Below are 21,736 nucleotides of genomic sequence, written 5' to 3'. Positions count from 1 at the left end.
CGCGCGCTTGCACCGGAATGACTGGAAGGTTGGTCATTGACGGGGTGGTTGGCTGATCAAGTCAGACCTCGGTCGTCGGGCTCGGGGTGATGAAGATTCCGCGGCCGTCGAGTTGAAGAGCGGCATTAATCAGGAATCAGAAATGTTTCATCTGCAACCAGGGCCGGCGGCAAGTCGAATGCTTGCTGTTCGACAATGGCTTTCGCTAATTCTCGGATTTGTAGACGCCGAAGCCGAGGACATATATTTATAATGCCGATCCGGTTCTTGATCGTTTACACTCACGATGTAGTCCATATGCTTATCTTCCTCCTGTCTACTTAGACTCAGTCTCTCACCTCTCCAAGCACATACGACCATACCCACTGGAGAACTCGGGATCCCGTCCGCTCTCCCATAGATAAGCCAGTGAGGGGCGGATTAGTAGTTGGGTCGGTGACGACCAGCGAATCCCCGCTGTTGTATGTTTTTGCTGCGTGAAGTTATTTTTGCTGGTTGATATAACTTCAGCGCTCTGTTTCTCCGAGTTGGCTCCGTGGTCGTTGATGATGGAACAAGGATTGGAAGCTCGTGTTGGTGTAATTGGTGATGGCTTCAGGTTTTGCCCCAACAAAACGGCGACAACGCGAGAAACCAGGATAGAGGCCATTAGCCCTAGTCTTGTCAGTTAGCAATTGGGCAGTTTTCCATGTCAGACAGGCGGTCTGCAGCGTGTGAGTTGGCATGATACACATATGCACGATGTATGTATGCGCTTTCACACCCATGTCAATAGTGCCATGCCCCCATGTCAACCCCATCCTCAAGCTTCACATCCATGATGCTTCGGGCTCGACCGCCATGTCCCGGAGAACTGGTCCGGTCGCCTGTTGTCCTGGTGCCGAAGAACTGTTCTTCCCTGTATGTCCTGATGGGAGTTTCTTTTGAGTTAGGATTTGTCGATGGTTCGCATGGGCGTGGGTAATCTGGCAGTTGGGCTCTGCTCGAGAGCCAGGAGCGATAGAGCGGCTCGTTGCGCCTGGCGTATTCGGGAGGGAGGCTCTTCACCGTCAGTATCGTTCGAGAAAATGATCTCACGTCCGACAAGAACACACAGAGCTTAGTCCCCCGCCAAGGCCCAGAAGGCTTCCAAACTTGGACGGCATGGACCATTAGGAAGCCAGCTTGAAACCCCGCGCACCAGTAGACTTGCAACACCGTCGAAATCTTGCAGTTGACGGACCGCACACTCATGCTTGCTAACGCTGCCTATCCGCTTACTCAAGACGCGAGCGGCAAACGGGCTTGAATGGAAGAGGCCGGCCCAACCCTGACCGCAAAATGCACGCGATCCATCTGATGGAATGGAATGTGGAGCGCTGCCACTGATGAATGCGTCCTGCTGGCGCTAACTTCCAATGAATCTAGCCTCCGTCCTTCCCGGGTCTGCGGGAGGCTGAAGTTTGCTAGTTTCTCTCAAGCAGGACACGCGATGATCCCAAGGGGCACTCGACAACTTGCAAGTGCTCACGAGCCTTGAATCATGTTGTTCTCCGTTCTCATTAAACTGGTTCGCCACCAGCTCGTACTCGGGTTTGCACTCCAAGAAGCTCGGATCAGCCCTGTACGGGAGGTGCCGCAGCTTGCATTGATGGAACAGACGACACCTCATCGTCCCGGCGGCATGGCCAACGGCCGGACCTCCTGAACGTTAGCTAACGCCCAGGGCCAAGGCAGCCAGCCTACAGCGGTCTCAGGTGAGCTCCCCGCCAGCTGCCAGCGCCAGAGTCAATGGCAGTGGATTTTCTTCTCCTCGAGGTGACGGAAGTGGAAGTGGGTGGTCGGCCATGTCCACGGGTCCCACGACCCCACTTCACTAAGCTACCAGGTACGTACCCGACTGGAAGGGACGGGAGAAGGAAAAAGAAGAAAAAATCATCCCATGATTATCATGGACCAGGTTTGCTTTGACACTTGGTCCCAGTAGGAATAAAAGGACAAGACCCAAGGGCGACAGGGTGTTTCCCGCCTCCTCTCATCGTTTGTTGCCCTCAACGAGACGAGCTTAGATGAAGCTTCGTCTTCGTACCTAGCTCCCTTGACCAACAAAAGCCCCCCAGCCTTCCCGTCCGGACACCAGGAGACTGGGTTGCTGAATAGGAGGCGTGCCTGGTGACACGGACGTCGACTAGCACGCGACAACGACGTAATTAAGGAACAGGCTCAAACTTTTTTTCCTTATGAGCAAAGAAGCAAACAAAACAAACATCAATAGAACCGGGATCCAAGAGCGGTAACCACCTGGGGAACCAACCAAATAATCGGAAGACATCCTGGAAGTCGTCAAGAGAAACAGACCACAAGGCAATCAGGTACAGCCGCGAGCCTGGGTACAGCTGGAGCTGGAGGTCGCCATCTAATATCCAATCCCTAGCCGCAGCGCAGATCGCAACAATTTCAAAGGGCGGCCTCATTCCCTTCCAGCTTACGGATACCACCCTTTCCGAGCCTCTTACTACACCATTTCGTCGTCCTCCTTCTCCTCATCTCATCTCTCTTAATTTCTTTCTCTCATCTCCCCCAACCTCTCGATACCAGCCCAGTAAAACGAAAATCATCACGTTCTCTCCCGCTCAGATCCGTCTTTCGGCGGCTGCACACGTACCAATCCGTAAGTCGCCCGCGTCTTTGCCCCCTGTCATCGCGTGTCTGCGGCCTACCTCTCCCCGGCGCCGCTCTCTCGACACCCCTGGCCCAGCTCTTGATTAGCGGATGGAGTCGTGCAGCATCGTTGAGCTGTGCCTGACGGTTGACCGCTCTATCCCCGGCCACGAAGCGAAACTATCAGACCCATCAGCGCCGTCACAGCGGCCATATCGGTCGTGGCGAGCCATCGCCTACCCCAGCTTGCTCGCCCTGCCGCCCCTGGATCTGCCCATGGTCGCGTCTACCACGGTACATCCACGCATCTTCCACCGCTCCCACCCCTGGCGGTCTTGACCGTATTCTTTTTACCCTTACCCATGCGACCATGCCTCCTTGCGGCCTTGACCAGCCCTGCGCCGCCTGCAGAGATTCATAATCATTCATCATTCACTGAGGCCGCTTCCATCGAAGGCTGACTTTCAAACACCAGGCCCCACGCGATCAGATCAGCTCCCATCATATTCATCACTCTTCGAGCCGCTTCTCACGTAACCTCTTCGTCCTTGTCGCAGTGGTCTCGTCTCAGCTCATCGAGTTACTCATTGTGTTACTCCTCCCTCGATATTGTTTGAGATCTATCCCTCTCGCCTTCTACACCATCCCTTCACCGACCGGCCCGTGTCTTGTCCAAGTGCTGGCGTCCACGGGGGTCCGACTTCTCCCATCCTGTCTCCATCTCACATATCCTGGTCATATCAGACCATTTCCTGCCCCGGCTTGATATCCCACCAGATTGGTTCCTGTGTTCCTTGATTCGGCTCCGTCTGTGCTCGGCTCTCCAACTTGGCCAAACAAATATAGTCCCAGAGCCTGCCTCACTTCGTCTGGTCTTTCAACACCCTCACTCACACTCAGCTATCGTTTGCTCAAGTCGACTCGAGAAGGGGCTTCGTCTCCCGAAGCTATCCCAGTATATAACCTGGATCGAGCCGTTGCATGAGCTCGAGCAGAACTGGCTAGGCCACCATGTTTCTGCATTCCGGCGCCAGCCTACACGGCCACGAGTATTCGGCACACCGATCATCTACACAAGCTCCTCCCGGACGATTGCCCTTCCTCCGATCCGCTCTTCGAAGGCCTTCAGACGCCGACGTCACGGGACCACCGGCGCCAGCAGTGTCGCCTGCACCCCCAGCCCGGCCTGTGTCATATCATGAGAAGGCCCCCTCGATCACATCAGTAACCCCAGTTCGTCGAACGTCCCGGTCCAGACCCAAATCCGAATACATGCCCCGAAGAGAGCTCTCCGTTCGCTTTCGCGAGCCTGAGACCGATGACGATTTACCTCCTTCGGAAGTACAGAGCGAAGATGAAGGCTGCTCAGACGTGGGCGAGCTAAGCGACTCCTCCACCGCAAGCCGGAGAAGGAGAAGAAAGCGTTCTCTCAGGAGATCAACACAGTTTCTTCTCGCCCATCCAGCTCCTCGACCAGGGGCCAAGCAACGCCGACTGGTCCAGGTTCGCCCACGATTGCTTCTTCAGCTGCAGGAGCTGAGCGAGAAGCGCGCCCTTCCTGCTTTTGATGTCCTGCCTTCAAGCCTGATTTCAGGACCCCTTATTGTTCCTCGATTAGCAAAGCGATGTCCCTGTTTGTTCCGTGCCAAGCCCGTGCTTGGTCTTAATGACCTTCTTATTGTACGTAGCGAGGATTACGACACACCCACAACTCCAGGTTCTCTTGATTCCGAGGATTCGCTTGACCAGAGGGACGTTGTGGCAGTTATCAGTCCCTTGCCACACATGGGCGACGACTCGGCCGAAATAACCATGGAAGACGGGTCGACTTGGGAGTCAAGCCGCATGGCTAATGGCTCCTATGAATTTATCGGAGTGGATGAGCGAGGCCGGATCAGCACAGCGCGATGGGTTAAGAAGTCGTCTACGCCAGTAACTACACCACCTCCGGCAAACAGCGATCAAACACCTCCACCGAGCCCAGTTCCATCAGATGTTAAATGGACTTTCAGTATGATACACCCTGATACGCGAAGACATCCGATCATGGGTTCTCTCATGTCGAACACGCTGGACGTTTTCGATACTTATAACACCATGTCGACCTCAAGTGGTCGATATCCTCCCACGCGGTGTACTCCCTTGGACCCCAAGCTGGCCAGCGACTGGATCGTATCTAACCCACCCGAGATCCAATCCCGTCTGACCAAGGTGGTCCCAGAGGACATCAAACTATTAATGGTTGCCACGGCTTCATGGGTCAACCTGCGACACACCGGATGGCCAGCTTCGGCAATCTGCAGAGCGCCGTCAACCTTGCAAAAGCGCACATCGAGTAACGCAGGCCCGCCGAGGGCTCAAACCTTTCCTGCTCGACCCAACCTCGCTGCTGTCAACCCCATACACCAGGTGCAGCACGCAAACACAAGCCCTCCCGGAAGCTCCATGGACAGCTCATCCTCGGAAATTCCCGGGCGCCGAAGGTCCATGTCCTCCAACGCTGGTTTCGTGAAGAGATTTGTGGTACCGCGAGCCAGCGAGGACGGACGACCGCCACTCGATAGCCTCGACTTTGACATTGATAAGCCGCCTTCACGGCGCATGAGTGTCAGTATGCGTCAATTTGCGAACAAGATCTTCCGCCGGAGGAGCAACTCCCAGGCACAGGTTGAAGATTCTCTTAAATATAAATTAGAATACTAGGGTACCGGTCAAGGTCATGTAACATTAATATAACCAAGCCCTCATTTGGGTAAATTTCAATCAGCCAGCTGCAAGTCTCCGTCCTCTCTGTTTCAAGCCACTGCCCTATGCCTTATATGCCCTGCCGGAATCTCCACAGAACGGGCAATTTGATCCGAGACGAACGGCCGAGTGGGGCAACAAGTCTCTCCGGAGTCACTCGGGCCTCCCCCGCCGTTTGCCCAGTGAGGGGCCGGGCCCAGACGCCGGCCGAGTGAAGAGCTGGAATGCACGATACCTAGGTGGAAGCCAGCCACAACTACGCTCTGCTCGAGGATGCGTCTGTGGTGCCGCAAAGCTGCCGCCAATCCGCCTGCATGTCGTACGGGCGTTTCTTTGTCTTCCTGCACCAAGGTACCTGACTATCTCACGCGCCTCGCCGCAGGCAGTGACGGAGACGCGCAGTCTGTCGGAGCGGCACAATTGATATCGACATCGCACTCTGGGGATGCATGTGCAAGGCAGGAGGAGCTTGCGTATGTTGTAGCGATACTTCACAGCTCCGTTAACGCTGTGGACTTGTTGCTGTCTCCAATCAAGTTCCCGTAAGATCTCCGTTTGTAAGCCTTGCTTCTTTGCGATGCCAAGGCACGACGTGATAAATGAGGCGGTTGAAAAGCCACCCAGGAACTGCAAGTGGTCATTCTTGAGACATGAGATGTAAGCCAGCTATTTGGGAAACCAACATGACGTCTCATTGGACTACTGTGGAGTTCATGTCGATGACAACACGGCCCCAATGCCTTGGGTATCCCGACTTTACACCTGTTCATGGTAGTAGTGATTGGGTGCGGTTTGTGGCAGTGGAAGGGTCGAGAAAGGGCGAGAAACGGAGCATGCAGCCTTCGTCAACCGCATTGCGAGATGTGATTGCTACCCGTTGTTGGTATCACAGACACACACATCTTGGTGATCGCCTGAGTGCTGGCGTTGCTGAGGATCTCGCTGGCCGTGATTGAGCGAGAGAACGGGGCTTTGTGATCAGAGGCACAGGCCAGTCAAACACGCCACAGATCCAAGTATACGGTACGGGAGGGCGCAGCGTTCTGGCCGTGACGGACGAGGTATCCAAGACATACAGCTTCACTGCTGGTCCTAGCCATGAACAAAGCCCCCCGGAGCTCAGGGCGTTAGGTGGGGTCATCCGCCGCTAACTCACTAAAAACTCCGGAACCAGAAGGCCTGGAGTGAGCAAGGGCCCACTGGTCGAGGGCACAGCTGCCCCAGAAAAAAATGGACCCTCCGCTGGAGTGTGCCCGCCTAGGCTGCTGCTGCTGGCATCATCCATCATCACTGCAGGCCGACCAGGGCCACCTACGACGCTCCTCGTTCCTCCAACTCCTCCCCTCCCATTCTTCAACTCTTCACTTTCCGTTCCGCATTTCCATCAAGCATCGTTGCCCTCCCCAGCGCCGCTGTATGCTACCTACTTCGTCTTCTATTCTAGCCGAGCAAGTATCGATGCGCATTCGACATTTATTTCGCCCGCCGACAGAATAAACTTACCGCCCGAGCTGAGCCTAGCTGAGCTGAGCTGTGCTGCGCTCTGAGCTGTGTTGCCGCACTCGGCCATTCCCGCTGGCCCTGCTGCAAAGCTTCGGCAACCCACTCGTGACGAGCCGGACACGGGCCCGCGACGGTATAGAAGCCGACTGCATCGCCGACCGCCGATTACGACCTTCGATCCGTCCAACACTGCGCCGACATGGACGAGAACATCGGGCCCCGGCCTTCGGGAGCCCATGCTTCCATGCCGCCCACCACAGGAGCCAATCTGCTGGCAAACTTCATGCCCTATGAGCCCATCTCACGAGCCACATCTCCCGGCATCCCTTATCCGAAGACCGACGAAGATGATAGGAAACGCTACCGACCTCGAACATTTGCCTACTTTCAGCAGCTGCCATTCGAGGTAGAGGAGGAAGCTCAGCGCGATGCCGCCTTGCAGGGAATTCTTAAGCAGCTCTACATCGCCGTTCGCGCAGAGGACTTCTCTCCTGGCGCCCTCCACTGGACCAAAGAGCTTCAGGGCTGGCTCAATCTCAAGTTTGAGATGACGAGGGAGCAAAGGGCAAAGCTAACGAAGCTCTACTACTCGCTTGCCCTCGCCCCAGGCTTGGACGCGACAGCTTCGGACCGCTTCCTACGTATGGTCTTGACACTAACTAGGTATGTACGATGGCCGCGGCAATGCATATGATGGATACTGATTCATTGATAGGAAGAACCACTACTTGAAGCCTGGCGAAGATCTTGTCCTCGACTGGAGGCCCCTCTGGAATGAGATCAAGGCCTGGGTTCTACCCTCTGAGGTCCCCGCGCACCAGAGCAACCGCAAACGATCAGCCAAGCAGCTGCTTAAGCTGTGCACTCATGCGCACACATACTTTGACCCTGCCGAGCGCCGGGCTATGCTGGAGGAATTTCTGCCGTACTTCAGTGTGAACGAGCTACCGAACGCATTCATTGTCGTGGGCGTCCTGAATGCGCTCCTCCCTAGTCATCCCGCTCCTGTCAGCGAGCACCAGTCACAACCAAGCGACTTCTTCCCCACGCTCTTCCACCTGTGGTCCATCATCAACCGTTCTAAGGCATTTGATGTCTTCTTCATCGACCTCTTTTCCCGCCTCGCTCGGGATCACATGCATTGCTCCCATGTCCCTTTCGGTAGCCATGGTATTTTCACAAAGGACCAGTCCGATCTCATCTTCACGGCCATTCTCCGGCTCACACAAATACCCGTGGGTCAGGCTAACTCGCCGTACACCCCCTTGGATTATCTGTCTGGTGCAGGCGTATATGTGGAGAAGGACAAGAAGAAGTATCCTGTGGCCTACATGATCTCTCGCTTGATTGTGAGCTCCTTGTCCCCCGCTAGCCTGCAGGGTGACGATTCGATCATGACTAGCCTGGAAGGCTTCATGGAGTCCATCGACACCTTTTTCCATCCTTCGAACCAAGGCTCTTGGACCACGATGTTGGGTCAGCTTACATTATACCTGACTGAAGCCTTCGTCTCGCGATGGAATCGTGAGCAAAGTGGCGAATTGGATCTCCCTGAAGATCGCAAGATCAACGCCGAGCTGAAGAAACGCTTCGTCTCGTCTCTGAAGGAGGTGACCTTCATGGGTCTCTTTTCCAAGAGCAGCCGCGTGTCATACTACTACTACAGCGCTCTCCAAGGCCTTGCCTACCTCGAGCCTGACTTGGTGTTGCCGGGCGCCCTGCAGAGGTTCTATCCCAGTCTTCAGGGTCTAGTTGAGGTCCACAGAACTACATCCAGCTTGAACGGCTTGCAGATGATTGCGAACATCATGTCCAAGCTCAAGGGATATCGTTGCCACATTACCGCGCTCTTGGCTCTTGCTTTGCCAGGAATCGACGCCAACGACCTAAATAAAACACAATACACACTCAATTTCATTCAGAGCGTTGCTTTCAGCATTCCCATGGTGCCCTTGGTCAAAGAGGGCAGCCACATCCACGACACCACCTTGGCCATGCAGTGGGTTCAAGGTGAGATGGAGCGTATGGAGCGCGAAGGGCAGAATGTCAAATTTGACTACAAGAACGAGCTCACCGACGAAGACGAGGCGAATATCCTCAGATCCTCGACTACCGGATTTGGCGAGTTCATTTTGACGCTGTTGGGCAAGGTCTTTACCTTGCTGGAGAACCTACCGGACGCCAATCTGGTCCGTGGTGGGGGCACCCCTGAGGACAACGTCATCAACGCCTTGCCGGCTGCTTTGTCGCCATTGTTTGCATCGTTGTCTCCTGAGCTTTTCGACATGGCTCTTGAAAAGGTTGCAACATTTGTGTCAAGCCATGTTGTCCACCAGGCCAGAGATGCGATGGCTTGGATCCTCAACGCGCTGTGTAAGGTTAACCCCGAGAAGACGCTCAAGGTTTTCATCCCTATGCTGGTGGTCAACATCCGCAACGAGATCGACTTCAACAATGCTGCATCTGACCGAAGCAGCGGTACAGAGTATCTACCCAGGGACCGAGCCCTTGTATGGTACGTTAGCATGTTGGCAATGGCTGTCGTCCATGTTGGTAGTGAAGTCCTGAAGTACAAGGATGATCTCCTTGGAATTGCGGACTACATGCAGGAGAAATGCCGTGGCCTGCCCACCATCCTGGTCTCGAACTACATTCACCACCTTCTTTTGAACTTGACTCACACATACCCCATTGATCACGCTTTGTATGAGCCTGAAGTCATCAAGCGTGGCATCGATGTTGATGACTGGGGCAAAACAACCGCCCCGAACGATCTAACCATCCGATGGCACCAGCCTTCACCCGCCGAGATCGACTTTGCTGTTGAGCTGTTTGCGTCGCAGACCAAGACCGCCAAGGACCAGCTAGAACTACTGATGAGTGATAACCCACCAGTGAGCAGGACAGGAAAAAACAAAGAATGGTCCGATGAGGTTTCTCGACTAATGCAGCAGATCAGATTGGTCACATCCGGTATGGCTACCATGTTTGACCCTGAGCGTGCTGCAGGCATCATGACTGGCAACACTGAAGAAGACCACGATGTCGCTCGTGAGGATGATGACGAGATGATGATCGACGAGGACCCCCTTGCTGAGGTGGCTGAGGACGAAGAACTGAGACCCCAGTTCCGCTACAAGGCAGGCTATGTCCTCAAGTCGAGTGACCCGGCCTACCGCAAGATCCACGACCTGCGTGAGGAGCTAGGCCACCTTCTCACCAAGACGCACTCATTCCTGAATGAGAACCAAGAGGATGATGTTAACTCCTTCACTGCTCTTTATGCTGCTTATCGAACCTGGATCACGGATGTTGGTATTGAACGTTCCGCTCACCCCCTGGAGAGGCACGTACGACTCTACAAGTCGGACATTGCTGCCTTCAAGATCAAGGGACTCAGAAAGGTCTATCCGCGACCTCTGCTCATCAAGCGCGCAGAGGCATACCAGCTGTTGCGCCGAAAGCACAATGCTTCGTCAAGACAGAAGAGTGAATTGGATAAGCGCCTGTTGCTCGACCTTGCTGAGTCGAGTCTGTCGCTCTATGCAGATGTACGACGAGTCGCACAGAGCGCACAGGATTCGTCATTGAAGTCGCTCATCGGCAGCAAGCCCTTGGTCATCCCCGTCATCCTCGAAGGATTGCGGAAAGCAATTGAGACCAACGATCATGATCGTATCAAGGGCGGAATGTACACCCTCCTATTCACGTCCCTACTCAGGACCCTTCTCAAGGACTGGCGATTTGCCCCCGAAGCTATGCGTCTGTACATTGAGACTGCAGGCATCGACAAGCCCTCCATTCAGAATCTTGGGTCATCCGCATTGTACACCCTCATCGACTTTGGCAAGCCTTTTGAGCGCATGATCATTGTAGACAACGTTCTGCTCGACACTATCAAACCTGCAGGAGACGTGTCGGCAGCCATCGAGACGCGCCACCAATTCATTTTGCAGCGTCGAAAGAGGGTGGAGGACTCCAAGGCGAACCTGGGACTGGAGTTGACGGAACGCGCCAAGGGAGCCCACTGGAAGATCGCTACACGGTGCGCCATCTTTGCCACAAACCTGTGCCTCCGATTCCACACCCTGGCACCGGCCGAGTTTGTTGACCTTGTGGCCAACGGAACGAACGATCCTCACCCCGGTCTGCGGGGTTACTACTTGAACGCTTTCACTTCGGTCTTTACCGCCGTTGATATGCGCGCGGTCTATGGGCACGAGTATCGCAACTACCTCCTCGAAAAGGAGGTCGGTGACCGGAACCGAGTTCAAGTCCAAGTCGAGAAGGGCGACGAGGAATTTACCCACAATTTCCTCGAGTCTTTCAAGCAGCCTCAAGACGCGGCGTACATGGTGGATGCTGACCATCCTGGCTGGCTCGTCTGGGGGAAGAAGTTTACCGCCTACCGAGCGAAGCCTCTCCCATTCGATAGCTACGACGGAGTAGAGGGTGCGCTGCGGGACCAGATGGGCCAGATCTTGAACCGGGAGTGGCTATCTCAGTGCTTCGACTACTTGAAACAGGAACCTCGCGACGCTACGACTGATAGATTCCGCATGAGCAACGTGTACCTCCTTATGCATGTCTTTGACCTGATGCACTACGGCAAGACAGTGGTCACGCTAGAGGACGTCAAAGAGCTGGTCAAGGATGTCTTTGGTGATGGCAACGACAAGCATCAACATCGCGCAACATCAGAGATTGTGGGCGCATTGCTTGCAGGTTCCAGCGATGATCCACCAGAGATTCGCAACCGCGTGTGGGAGTACGCCGCCCCAATGATGCTCAAGATTTTTGCGGACGACCTGACACCGGATAACCTGCAATACTGGCTTACCTGCCTTCACCTAATCTTGGACTCTAAGGATCCCCGGCGATCACATGAGATTGTAGATGCCTTGAGATCATTCCGACTCGATATGACGTCTAATGCCGCTTTCAAGGAGTCCTCCAAGGTTCAACTGCTCGAGTTTATTGTCGCAGATGGTGGCTGGCACTTCCGACACGAGCAGCCAATCCTTGACGATTTCCTTGCACACATCGACCACCCGTACAAGGCAGTCCGCGAGGCAATCGGGCGAGTACTGTCGGTTATTTACAAGACTCGTTACCACGAGTCGTTTGAGAATGTTAGCAAACTTCTGGATGAGAACAAGGCTGCCTCATCGATTGGTATCCGGCCTTACCAACCCACCGAGGAGTTCACAGCCACGATCAAGGATGTGTTTTCGCGCTTGGAGAAATGGCGACATGAGAGAACGCCTGGCCAGCAAACACCATGCTCGTACACTTCGGGTTCCAAGACGGTGCTGATGTGGCTCGACTGCACCCTATCGTCGCACGAGTGCATCCAGATGGTGCCGTTCTTCCCCAGCCCCTTCATGGAAGAGCTGTTGCACATGATGGACGTGAAGGAAGACCCGGAACTTATGAGACTGGCGTACCATGTCTACCGTCACTTGCCAAACATACCCTTCCGAGATGGAGAAGACTCGGAGTTCATTGATGCCCTGATCCGAATCGGCAAGACGTCGACGAGTTGGCACCAACGGTTGCGTGCCCTAGTCAACATGCAGGTCATCTACTTCAGACGTATCTTCCTGACAAGAAGCGCCCAAAGAGAAGCGCTGTTCACCGCTGTCTCCGACATGCTGGGCGACCCGCAGCTTGAAGTGCGGTCATGCGCATCCACCACACTTGCAGGCATGATCCGCTGCTCACCTCGCCGCATCCGCGATCCCATGATCGCACACCTCAAGGCTCGTTTTGAGGATGAGCTGCAACGCAACCCAATGCCAAAACGGGGCCGCCATCTCCCCGGCACCGACACCCCGGTTGACGTGCACAAGCAAATCACAAGGAGGCACGCTGCGGTCCTTGGACTGGGTGCCTTGATCGAGGCATTCCCCTATGCTACCCCGCCTCCTGAGTGGATGCCAGAGGTGCTTGCGCTGCTCGCTCGAAGAGCCGCGGCTGATCCTGGAGTGGTGGGTAAAGCTACAAAGACCATCCTCAGCGAGTTCAAGAAGACCAGACAGGACAGCTGGACGGTGGACCAGAAGGTATGTTGAATGCTCGCTGCTCTATGAAGTGGCTCTTGCTGCATATAAGATTTGCTAACCGATACGTGCAGTACTTTACCTCTGAGCAACTGGAGGACCTGGAGGGAGTGTTGTGGAAGAGTTACTTTGCCTAATGCGCATAAGCCCCAGGGAGGATTCGAGTTCAACCTCGTGGCATAGTTGACGCATGTCCGTTGGACATGGACTTGTGCCCCAGGCCGGTCGATGCAGGTCGGTGAGAGATGTGTGGTGCTACATCCTGGCGGAGACCGGATACTCCTTTTGGCACCGCCTCTGTAATCTTATTGCGGACGGCCCTTTTGATAGACCTTGTATACCAAGAAGTAAGCGCCATGATACAAGAGCCCCCAGCGCCTAACCCCGCCCCGATGTTGGATGGATTCTGAAGTGTACTTGACGGACCCAGTGCAACGGTTCGGGATCTACCTGGTTCGGGTGGAGGGGATGAGTTGTCAGACTTGACGCTATTTCTCACGCTATATGCTAACACTGGAGTCCTTGACTTGGCCTGGCGGTGAGGCGGTTTTGTGGCAATTCACCTGATGTCAAGAGAGGGTTTGTCGATGGCAGTGTAGGGGGTTAAACCGGGTCTCGTGGCAAACTTTGGCTGGTGAGGTCGATCATCAGAAGCATGTGAGTTTTGCTGGCTAGCGTAATTCGAAACCGTATCAATGGAGTTTCGTGTTGTAGAGATGAGATGAATGTGATGCGGTGTGCAAACGAGGAAGCCAGGGCTAGAGTATTCTGCCTCGTGAAAGAATCACAGTCGATGGAGGGGAATGTCGTTTCCAGGGTAGGTTGTCTCGACTATAGTCGGTCGTCTAGACGCTCGGTGATTTCCTAAAGCGTAGTCAAGAAGCCTTGGAGCATCTCAAAGTGTATCAATGGGGTCTGTGGACTAGTGCCGCAGGGAATGAAACCGGGGAATAAAGAAAAAGGAGGGGAGAAGTGGAGGATATTGCGGCACAGCGGTTGACGGCAGTGTTCAATGAAACAGGGCCTTTAAGAGGGGACCAGCGATGGTGTCAGTAACTACCAGATCCAGGGCCCAAGAGAGTGGATAGAGTGGATAGGGGACCCGACGAGAGGGGCACTATCTTTAATGAAGCCTGGATTATGGCTCGCCCTGGCGAGATTTCGGGAGCCTTGCGCGAGGCATTCGCGCATCGGAGGCCCAGCACAGAGGCCGGCACGTGCGCAGCGAGTATAGTAAGCGGTGATTGGGTAAGATTGGCTAGGCGCCCTGATTTGTGACGTGAGAGTCCAAAAGGGGTTAGCGAATGCTTGGCAGATTATCAGCGCAGTTGCGCAACCAAACGTATGGCCGGACAGCCTGGTCGTAGTCAGCCTTCATCAGCCTTAGATGCAGCACAGCCCCATGCCCAACAAGGGAACATTCTGCAGTTTGTCTTTGCCAACAATCAATCGCGAACAGGTATTTTCTGGGTTGAAGCGCTGTTTCATCTGTCGCAAAGAGAACAAGGAAAAAGAGCTTGTACGCTTTTGTCCGCGCACTCATTCCTGTGAACACCATCTCAAGTTCTCCAAAGGCGTTAGGCTAGGCGCAAACAGCACCACCACCCCATCACTTCGCAACCGTGACTATCCCCGCCCGTCAGTGCATCAGCCGGCGCAAGACCCTGTGAGTTCTTCGATTCACCTCGGACTCATACGCCGCTTAACCTCCACTAGACAAAGGCACCCACGCACAGCCTTCTTCGTGTTTGTCTTGTGCTGCCTCTCATCCGTTCATCACTCTTTGTTTCTCAAGGCCTAATCCGGGCAGCTTCATCGCAGCCGCACATAAATGGGCGCACTCTGCTCCAGGTCGGGGCCGGAGGATGGAGGACAGGACGACTACGACAGTCACCAGAGAAAACACAACATCAACACAACTTCAATGACGCAATCAACACGACAAACATCGCCTCCAACCTGGCGCCATCCTCCTGGCGCGTTGACTCTAGCCGAGGCCCTCGCTGCGAAGAGCCATATTGAGGCTCTCAATGGTGAGATCGCGGGCAGGAGGCCGATTTTCGAGGCAGAGGATGCGGGGACGACCGGTTCAACAACTGCCGAATCTGATGATCCCCGCACAAGGGATTACTTCAAGTTGCGACAAAGTATCGTGACATGCGAAAGGACACTGGATTTTGACCATCCGTGTCGGAGAGGGGCGACACCAGATGAGCGGCGCGCCGATGCCATCATCCAGGAGTTGAAGCGCAGGGACGAGACGAATGTCTACGAGAAGGCCCCTTCAAGGACCGGCTACGGGGGACAGCTACACCCTCGGTTCCCCGGAGATCACTTCTTATCAAACAAGAGCCTCATCGATCAAACCGACCTGTTCGCTGTGGCACGGCGCATGCCCAAGGGCGGCCACCTACACATCCACTTCAACGCCTGCTTGGCCCCTCATGTTCTGTTGAACATCGCAAAGGATATGGATCGCATGTTCATCACAAGTGACTTGCCCCTGGTATCCGACAATGACTGCTCAAACTTTGATCGCTGCGAGATCCAGTTCTCCCTCCTGAGCCCCGAGAAGGAGACCCCTGGAAACTTGTTTAGCGCTACATACAAACCTCGGCAGACCATGAAGTTTTGCAGGTTCCTCGAGATGTTTCCCCAAATATACACAAAAGGAGCAACTGCCGACGAGTGGTTACTGGAGAAGCTCATGTTCCATGAGGAAGAGGCACATAACTCCCTACAGACGGCATGCGGGTAAGCCTTTCTTGTTCTGCACACTCACTTACCGGAATGATACTGATAGCTTATAGGGCTTGGGAAAAGTTCAATGGACGAACAAGGATGATGAAGGGTCTCTTCAACTACGAGACAGCATACCGACGATACACACGGCTCTGCCTCGAGGACTTTATGAAGGACAACATCACCTATGCTGAAATCCGGCCGAATTTTATGACGAGCAATCAGCTTTGGAACGACGACGGTACCAAGCTTATTGACAATAAGGGCATTATGGAGCTCATCATCAGCGAGGTGAATAGCTTCCAGGCCGACATGAAGGCACAAGGCAGATTCTTTGGCGGGCTTAAGGTTATTTACTGCACCCCTCGATCATTTCCACCTGAGAAGATCGAGGCTGCTCTCACTGAATGCCTCGAGTTCAAGAAGGTTTGGCCAGAGTGGATCGCAGGTAAGTAAATAGGGGACATGTAGTCCGTTGCGTGAGTCCAGATTACTCACTATGTAATAGGTTTCGATCTTGTCGGCGAAGAGTCTAAGGGACGACCCATCAAGGACTTTGTCCCCGAGCTTCTCAAGTTCCAGGAGAACTGCGAGGCTGCTAAACTGGAAATCCCTTTCCTGTTTCACTGCGGTGAGACCTTGGACATGGGAACTGATACGGACGGCAACTTGATCGATGCCCTGCTTCTCAAGTCGAAGCGCATCGGGCATGGTTTCGCGCTCGCAAAGCACCCGTACGTGATGCAGCTTATGAAGGAGCGCGGCATCTGTCTCGAACTGTGCCCCATCTCCAACGAGATCTTAGGTCTTACACCGCGTGTCAGCGGACATACTATGTACCAGCTCTTGGCCAACAATGTCAACTGCACAGTCAGCTCTGACAATGGAACGCTGTTCCGGTAAGCTACCCAGGGAAAGTCTCACATCAACACCCGACTGACAATTGTATCTAGATCTTCTCTATCGCATGACTTCTATCAAGTCATGGTCGGCAAGGCGGACATGGGGCTTTTCGGATGGAAGCAGCTTGTGCTGTGGAGTCTCAAGCACGCCTGCCTCGATCAGTCGGAATACGCCCGTGTGTACGCTCACTGGGAGACAGAGTGGAAGGAATTTGTGAAATGGGTGATCCAAACGTATGGTGAGGACACCAAGGCTGAGTAAAAGAGTGCTGAGCGGACTCAGCCGGGATGATGAACGAAGACCGCCGTGTGGCAATTGGCCAGTCTCTCAACCCCTTGCGCCTGTCCCTGACTTTCAACTGTGGAAGAATCAGGAGACGACAGGCAACTGTTGAGGGATATGTCGATATGGACCCGCTTTATCTCCAACGGCATGAAGAGCATTGGATGGAAGCGTACACACGACAGGCAAATGCAACCGATAGACCCAAGACTTGATCGCTCAAGGGGTCAGTATCAAGTATGAGACAAGAAAGAGCGGGACGAGGAGAGATACAAGGCGCAGACGACACGTACGGAAACTGAATGATGCTTTGATGATTGGATACCCTAGACGTTCCTAGTTTCTCTACTATCTAGTTGATGCCCGCGCGCAACAGATATCGAGGTTTGGTTGATGCGCTGAACACAAAGGGAGGCTGGACACGGGGGCGAGCGACAAGGTTTGTTTGTTTGTATATATTCTTTGCTGCTTTTGCGTTCCATTGTTGTTGTTGTTGTTTTACCAATGTCCTCGTACCACTTATACCGAGGCATACTTCAATTTTCAACCGTTTTCTTGAGAAAATACCCTCACATATGTGAATTCGCTCATGTCATTCGTCCGTGGGAGAGGCTGAGCTGAGCGTTGATGACGGTTTAGTGGAGGCGCGGCCGCTGTTGCCCGTGGCGCAGCTCGCAGCTGTGTTCGAATAACGGCAGGATCCACCCAAGGATCCTTTCTTTCCCAACTCTTGAGCTGAGAAGAGACCCCTTCCTTATTTCCAACATTAATCCTTCAACATCGACCTTGGCTTATTCTTCTTCTTTCATGACTGATCTATAGCATTGTGCCTTATTCGTGCTCTTTTATTCTTAGACTTTGGACTTGACTTTTGGCTAGTCCTGATCTGACCAACCATTACACCTTACTGCTGCTCCTATCTCGACCCCTTGCTTGGCGTTGCACCGACAACAGCATCAACACCTTGGGCATTTAGAACCTTCAAATGGCCGAGCCCGGTGATCCAGGATGGAAATGGTTCCCCAATGTCAAAAGCAGTTGGTCGCTGGACGTCGTGACGCTTCTCGCCGTAATTGGCGAGTCGTCCATGACTGAGCACTCTCAGACCATCACGGCATCTCTCCTATGCCTCCTCCCCCGACTCATCCCCGCGCCTCAGGCCCTTCTCAAGCCTTCTCGCCCAGGTCGAATGCCTGAAACATTGGCAAAAATGACGGGCGTCTACAGCGGGACGACACTCGACTCTGTGGGGTTCTTTGCAACCATTATCACACCTCTGGATGCGCTTCCTGCTTTCAGCTTCCGGGTACTTGAGATCAAGCATAGCGACCAAAGCCACTTTGGCGATGTTGAGATGCGATTTCCCTCCCGTAAGGACAGTTGGTATCGCCGAGGCCTTGACTTTATACAACAACGACGTTCGAGCTCATTCATAAAAGACAATGAGTCTAATGGCGGCCAAGAACTGCGGCCCAACCGCATTCCTCGATCTCCCGCGCTAGAAGATGGTGGGCTCCCTCTCCCGGCATCAGCAACCCCAACTCCAGCACGAAAAACTACAATTCGACTTCCAGAGGACACTGCCCAAGATGAGAACTTTGCGCCCCCAAAGCCGCTTGCGCGCCGAGCCACGGCCAAGTCAGTGGTTCAGGATATGCTTGCGAACCCAACTTTTGCCAACACCAAGAAACGTCCTGCTGTCCCTGCCGAGCTTTTCTCACCAATACACGTCCTTTCCGTCTTCTCCTGCTTTCTCAGCATAGCTATAGTGGGCTGCGCTATTCATTGGAGGGATGGAAATGCTATTCTGGCTGTGTCTCTCATATCCTTTGCCTCGAGTGTGGTTGGATATGCTTCCTTCTGGCACCCCATCCTCATGAACCGCAAGCATACCAACGAAGTGCCTAGAGGCGATGTCATGATCCGCACACGCGAGGGTGCTTTTATCCTCATCAAGTGCACAGAAGAGGTTGCCCGTGAGCTCTACTCAGGCACTGAAGAGTGCCATTACCACGTTGGTGATCGCAGCTATCGACTCCTCATGGCACTCGGGACTACCCTGCTCATGTTGAGCGTCGTTCTTCTTGGAAACTGCACATGGAACTCGCAGATCTTCATTGGTGGATCGTACATTGTGCTCAATGGTCTCTATTGGGGCCTGGGCATGCTGCCTCCCTCATACTTCTGGGACCTCTCGCGGTATACTTGGGAGGATGTTACTCGCGACGATGCTAAGGACGCCCACCTGATCACGGATTCCTCAGATCAGCGAGAAGGCTATCCAAGCTACACACGCACTCTATGGTACGCTATTCGCGAGACCAGGCGTACAGGTTGGGTTTCTCGCAGCGGAGCCGCACCCGGGACGGACCAGTGGAAGAAATGGCTGGCAGAAGCGATGGAGAATGCCGCGAAAGGAAAGAGAGATTGGGAATCTGTTGCGAGAAAGGATGTTATCATGAGGGAAAACCTCGGCGACGAAGAATTTCTCGACGAAGCAGCTCAACATGCACCAGCGACAGAGGTTCAGACCGCCAAGAGACGACACCACCAAGATTGGGACAAGGATTCGACGTTTTAGATTAACTCGAGTCGCTTGCTCTTTGTCTGGACAATGGCACAGGAAAGCACCCATGCTGATACGTTGATTGACGAGGATACGATTATGGACAATGGATCTTGTGCGGGCATCTTTGTTTGGGAGCGATGGGATGATACCAGGAAATCTCCAGTTTGTATTTCTATAGACTGTGCAAAGCATGGCGTTCCTCCAACGGATATAATACTAAAAGACGATGAAACCAAGGGATTTGATGCCCCTGGATACAATAGAAAAACCATACTGTTTGCAACTTTTAAAATGACATGCTTCTATGCCTTTCTGGCGCGCGACCGTCTCGTGTCCCAAACGCCGGCTCTCCGTAAAGAAAATGCGCCATGGCCCCCCTTTTTGATACTCTCCAAGGTCCAGATATAGGGGCCGATTTAATCGTCAAAGTAGATGCCCTTCTTCTCCGAGATGTCAATCGCACCGCCGCGGTAGCTGCCCCTCTTCTTCTTGTTCTTCTCCTTGGTGAAGCCCTTGCCCTTGGTCACGATCAGGTCCTCGTGCGCGCGCTGCGAGTAGGCGATGGGGACGTATTCGTTGGACGCGAACTTGGGGTCGACCTTGATGTTCTTGGGGATGCGCGAGAAGGGCTCGTTCTGCTTCTTGCGACCGTTGGTCAGGACGGGGTCAGGGGGCAGGGGAGGGTTCGTCGAGTCTGTCTCGGCCTCCGGGGACTCCTTGCCGTCTAGGGTGACGGACGAGTCGGACGAGTCCTTAACCTCCTTGCCCTTTTTGCCCTTCTTGTTGTCTGAATCAGAGTCAGAGTCTGAAGAGTCGGATGAGGACGACGAGCTATCAGAGTCGGGTAGTGGCACCTGAGCCGCAGTCTCAGCATCAGCCTCATCGTCAGAGTCGGAATCAGAATCAGAGTCCGAGTCAGAATCCGAGCTGGAGCTGGAGCTGGAGCTAGAGCTGGAACTAGAGGAGTCAGAGTCGGATTCGGCGTTCTCGTCGTCGGAATCGCTGTCCGAGTCGCTTTCGCTGGAGCTGGAGCTCGAGTCGGATTCAGAGCTAGAAGACTGGCCCCGCTTCTGCTTCTTCGCTCGCGGCTCGTCGTCGGAATCAGAGTCGGAAGAACTCGAATCGGATTCGGAGTCGGAGGAAGACTCGGAGGAGCTATCGTCGACGGGGGCCTTGCGCTTGAGGTTCTTGGTCGCCTTGGGCTTGGGGGCTTCGTCTTCGCTCTCGCTCTCGCTACTGCTGCTTGAGCTCTCAGAGGACGAGTCGGCGTCCTTCATATCGACATCCTCTCCATCGTCACTAGAATCGCTATCTTCCGAGCTGCTCGACTTCTTCGCCGAAGCCTTCTTCTTGTTGGACTTGCTGGGCTTGGCGCTGGCCTCGCTCTTGGAAGCCTCCCAGGTCTGGAAAACGCTGACGAGCGAAGCGCTGGTCTCGGCGCCAGTCGCCTGCCAGCCCTTCTTCTCTCTCTGCTTCTTGAAAGCATCGTGGGCACCCTTGAAAGCGTGATCGGAGAGGAAAGACTCTACCAAGTCCATCAGCTGGCCAGGGGGGGGCGCAGAGGCGGTATCATCGCTCTTGGCCGCTGCGGCCTTGTTGCTCTTCTTGCCCATGGTGTCTGCGGAGGGCTTGACGGGGTTCAAGGGGTTGTTGGAGAATAGCCACGAGGGAGGGTTCTGTTTCGAGCCAGACATGTGCTGATGCCACGAAGCAAAGGCTAAAAAGTCGGAATGGCGGAGGAATTGGAAGGCTGAAGTTGGCCAAAAATTATTTCTTTGAGGCTGGAGGAAGCAGCGGATCGACAATGGCTGCTGGAAAATTTCTGTGGACTTGGTGGGGCACGTGCTGTTATCAGTGCTTATCGAAGAGCTCCACTGTTTAACCAGCGAGATGGTCCCTGAGGAGAGAAGTATGATTTGCTAGCATGGGGGAAGAAGATACTTGAAATGATGTGTGAAACAGGCGATGCAAGCTGTACCCTGGTATTGGAGAAACCTTTGATGGCGCTAGCTCAGGGCAGGGTACCTTACTCCAGCCGCCGTCCCTCAGCGACCAAAGCACGTCCCAGCAGCTGCATCATCGCCTCTTTGGGTTTCTCAAACAAAACAATCCCCAGCTTTGACTCTGTCCACTTTCATTCCCATCACGATACACGCCCCGGCGATCCTCGACTCGAAATCCCTTGTTTACACCCGAATCGGAAAATTCGTTCGAAAACCTCGTTCGCTGGTCTCTTCTTTTACCAGACTGTCCTTGCAGCGATCTTCTGATCCAGCTCTGATGGTGTTCT

The 21,736-nt window shown here is 54.0% G+C and overlaps 5 protein-coding genes and 1 non-coding gene across 6 annotated transcripts; 5 read left to right on the top strand and 1 right to left on the bottom strand.

The window, feature by feature from the left end:
• Window positions 1-350: 350 nt before the first annotated feature.
• Window positions 351-466, top strand: LRP88_13164. The gene has a single exon (XR_014475204.1). It is a non-coding gene; the product is annotated as a 5S ribosomal RNA (ribosomal RNA).
• Window positions 467-3,651: 3,185 nt separating this feature from the next.
• Window positions 3,652-5,343, top strand: LRP88_13163 (uncharacterized protein; the record flags this gene model as incomplete). Its single annotated transcript, XM_083249541.1, has 1 exon — window positions 3,652-5,343. One exon carries the CDS (start codon window positions 3,652-3,654, stop codon window positions 5,341-5,343), a length of 1,692 nt encoding a protein of 563 aa, XP_083093875.1.
• Window positions 5,344-7,087: 1,744 nt separating this feature from the next.
• On the top strand, window positions 7,088-13,087 carry LRP88_13162 (proteasome activator BLM10; the record flags this gene model as incomplete). The annotated part of the gene is made up of 3 exons (XM_083249540.1): window positions 7,088-7,551; window positions 7,604-12,953; window positions 13,025-13,087. The coding sequence occupies 3 exons, from the start codon at window positions 7,088-7,090 to the stop codon at window positions 13,085-13,087; spliced, it is 5,877 nt and encodes a 1,958-aa protein (XP_083093874.1).
• A 1,787-nt stretch (window positions 13,088-14,874) lies between these two features.
• On the top strand, window positions 14,875-16,856 carry LRP88_13161 (uncharacterized protein; the record flags this gene model as incomplete). The annotated part of the gene is made up of 4 exons (XM_083249539.1): window positions 14,875-15,704; window positions 15,761-16,140; window positions 16,201-16,591; window positions 16,646-16,856. 4 exons carry the CDS (start codon window positions 14,875-14,877, stop codon window positions 16,854-16,856), a joined length of 1,812 nt encoding a protein of 603 aa, XP_083093873.1.
• A 1,006-nt stretch (window positions 16,857-17,862) lies between these two features.
• LRP88_13160 (uncharacterized protein) lies at window positions 17,863-19,458 on the top strand (the record flags this gene model as incomplete). The annotated part of the gene is made up of 1 exon (XM_083249538.1): window positions 17,863-19,458. The coding sequence occupies one exon, from the start codon at window positions 17,863-17,865 to the stop codon at window positions 19,456-19,458; it is 1,596 nt and encodes a 531-aa protein (XP_083093872.1).
• Window positions 19,459-19,862: 404 nt separating this feature from the next.
• Window positions 19,863-21,140, bottom strand: LRP88_13159 (SRP40, C-terminal domain-containing protein; the record flags this gene model as incomplete). The annotated part of the gene is made up of 1 exon (XM_083249537.1): window positions 19,863-21,140. One exon carries the CDS (start codon window positions 21,138-21,140, stop codon window positions 19,863-19,865), a length of 1,278 nt encoding a protein of 425 aa, XP_083093871.1.
• Window positions 21,141-21,736: the final 596 nt, after the last annotated feature.

Source organism: Fusarium phalaenopsidis (genome assembly GCF_050370095.1).
Source record: "Fusarium phalaenopsidis strain FUZ10S chromosome Unknown contig_32332, whole genome shotgun sequence".
Classification (NCBI taxonomy): domain Eukaryota; kingdom Fungi; phylum Ascomycota; class Sordariomycetes; order Hypocreales; family Nectriaceae; genus Fusarium; species Fusarium phalaenopsidis.
The sequence above is the reverse complement of the archived record's forward strand: the minus strand, read 5'-3'. Positions and strand labels throughout refer to the sequence as shown.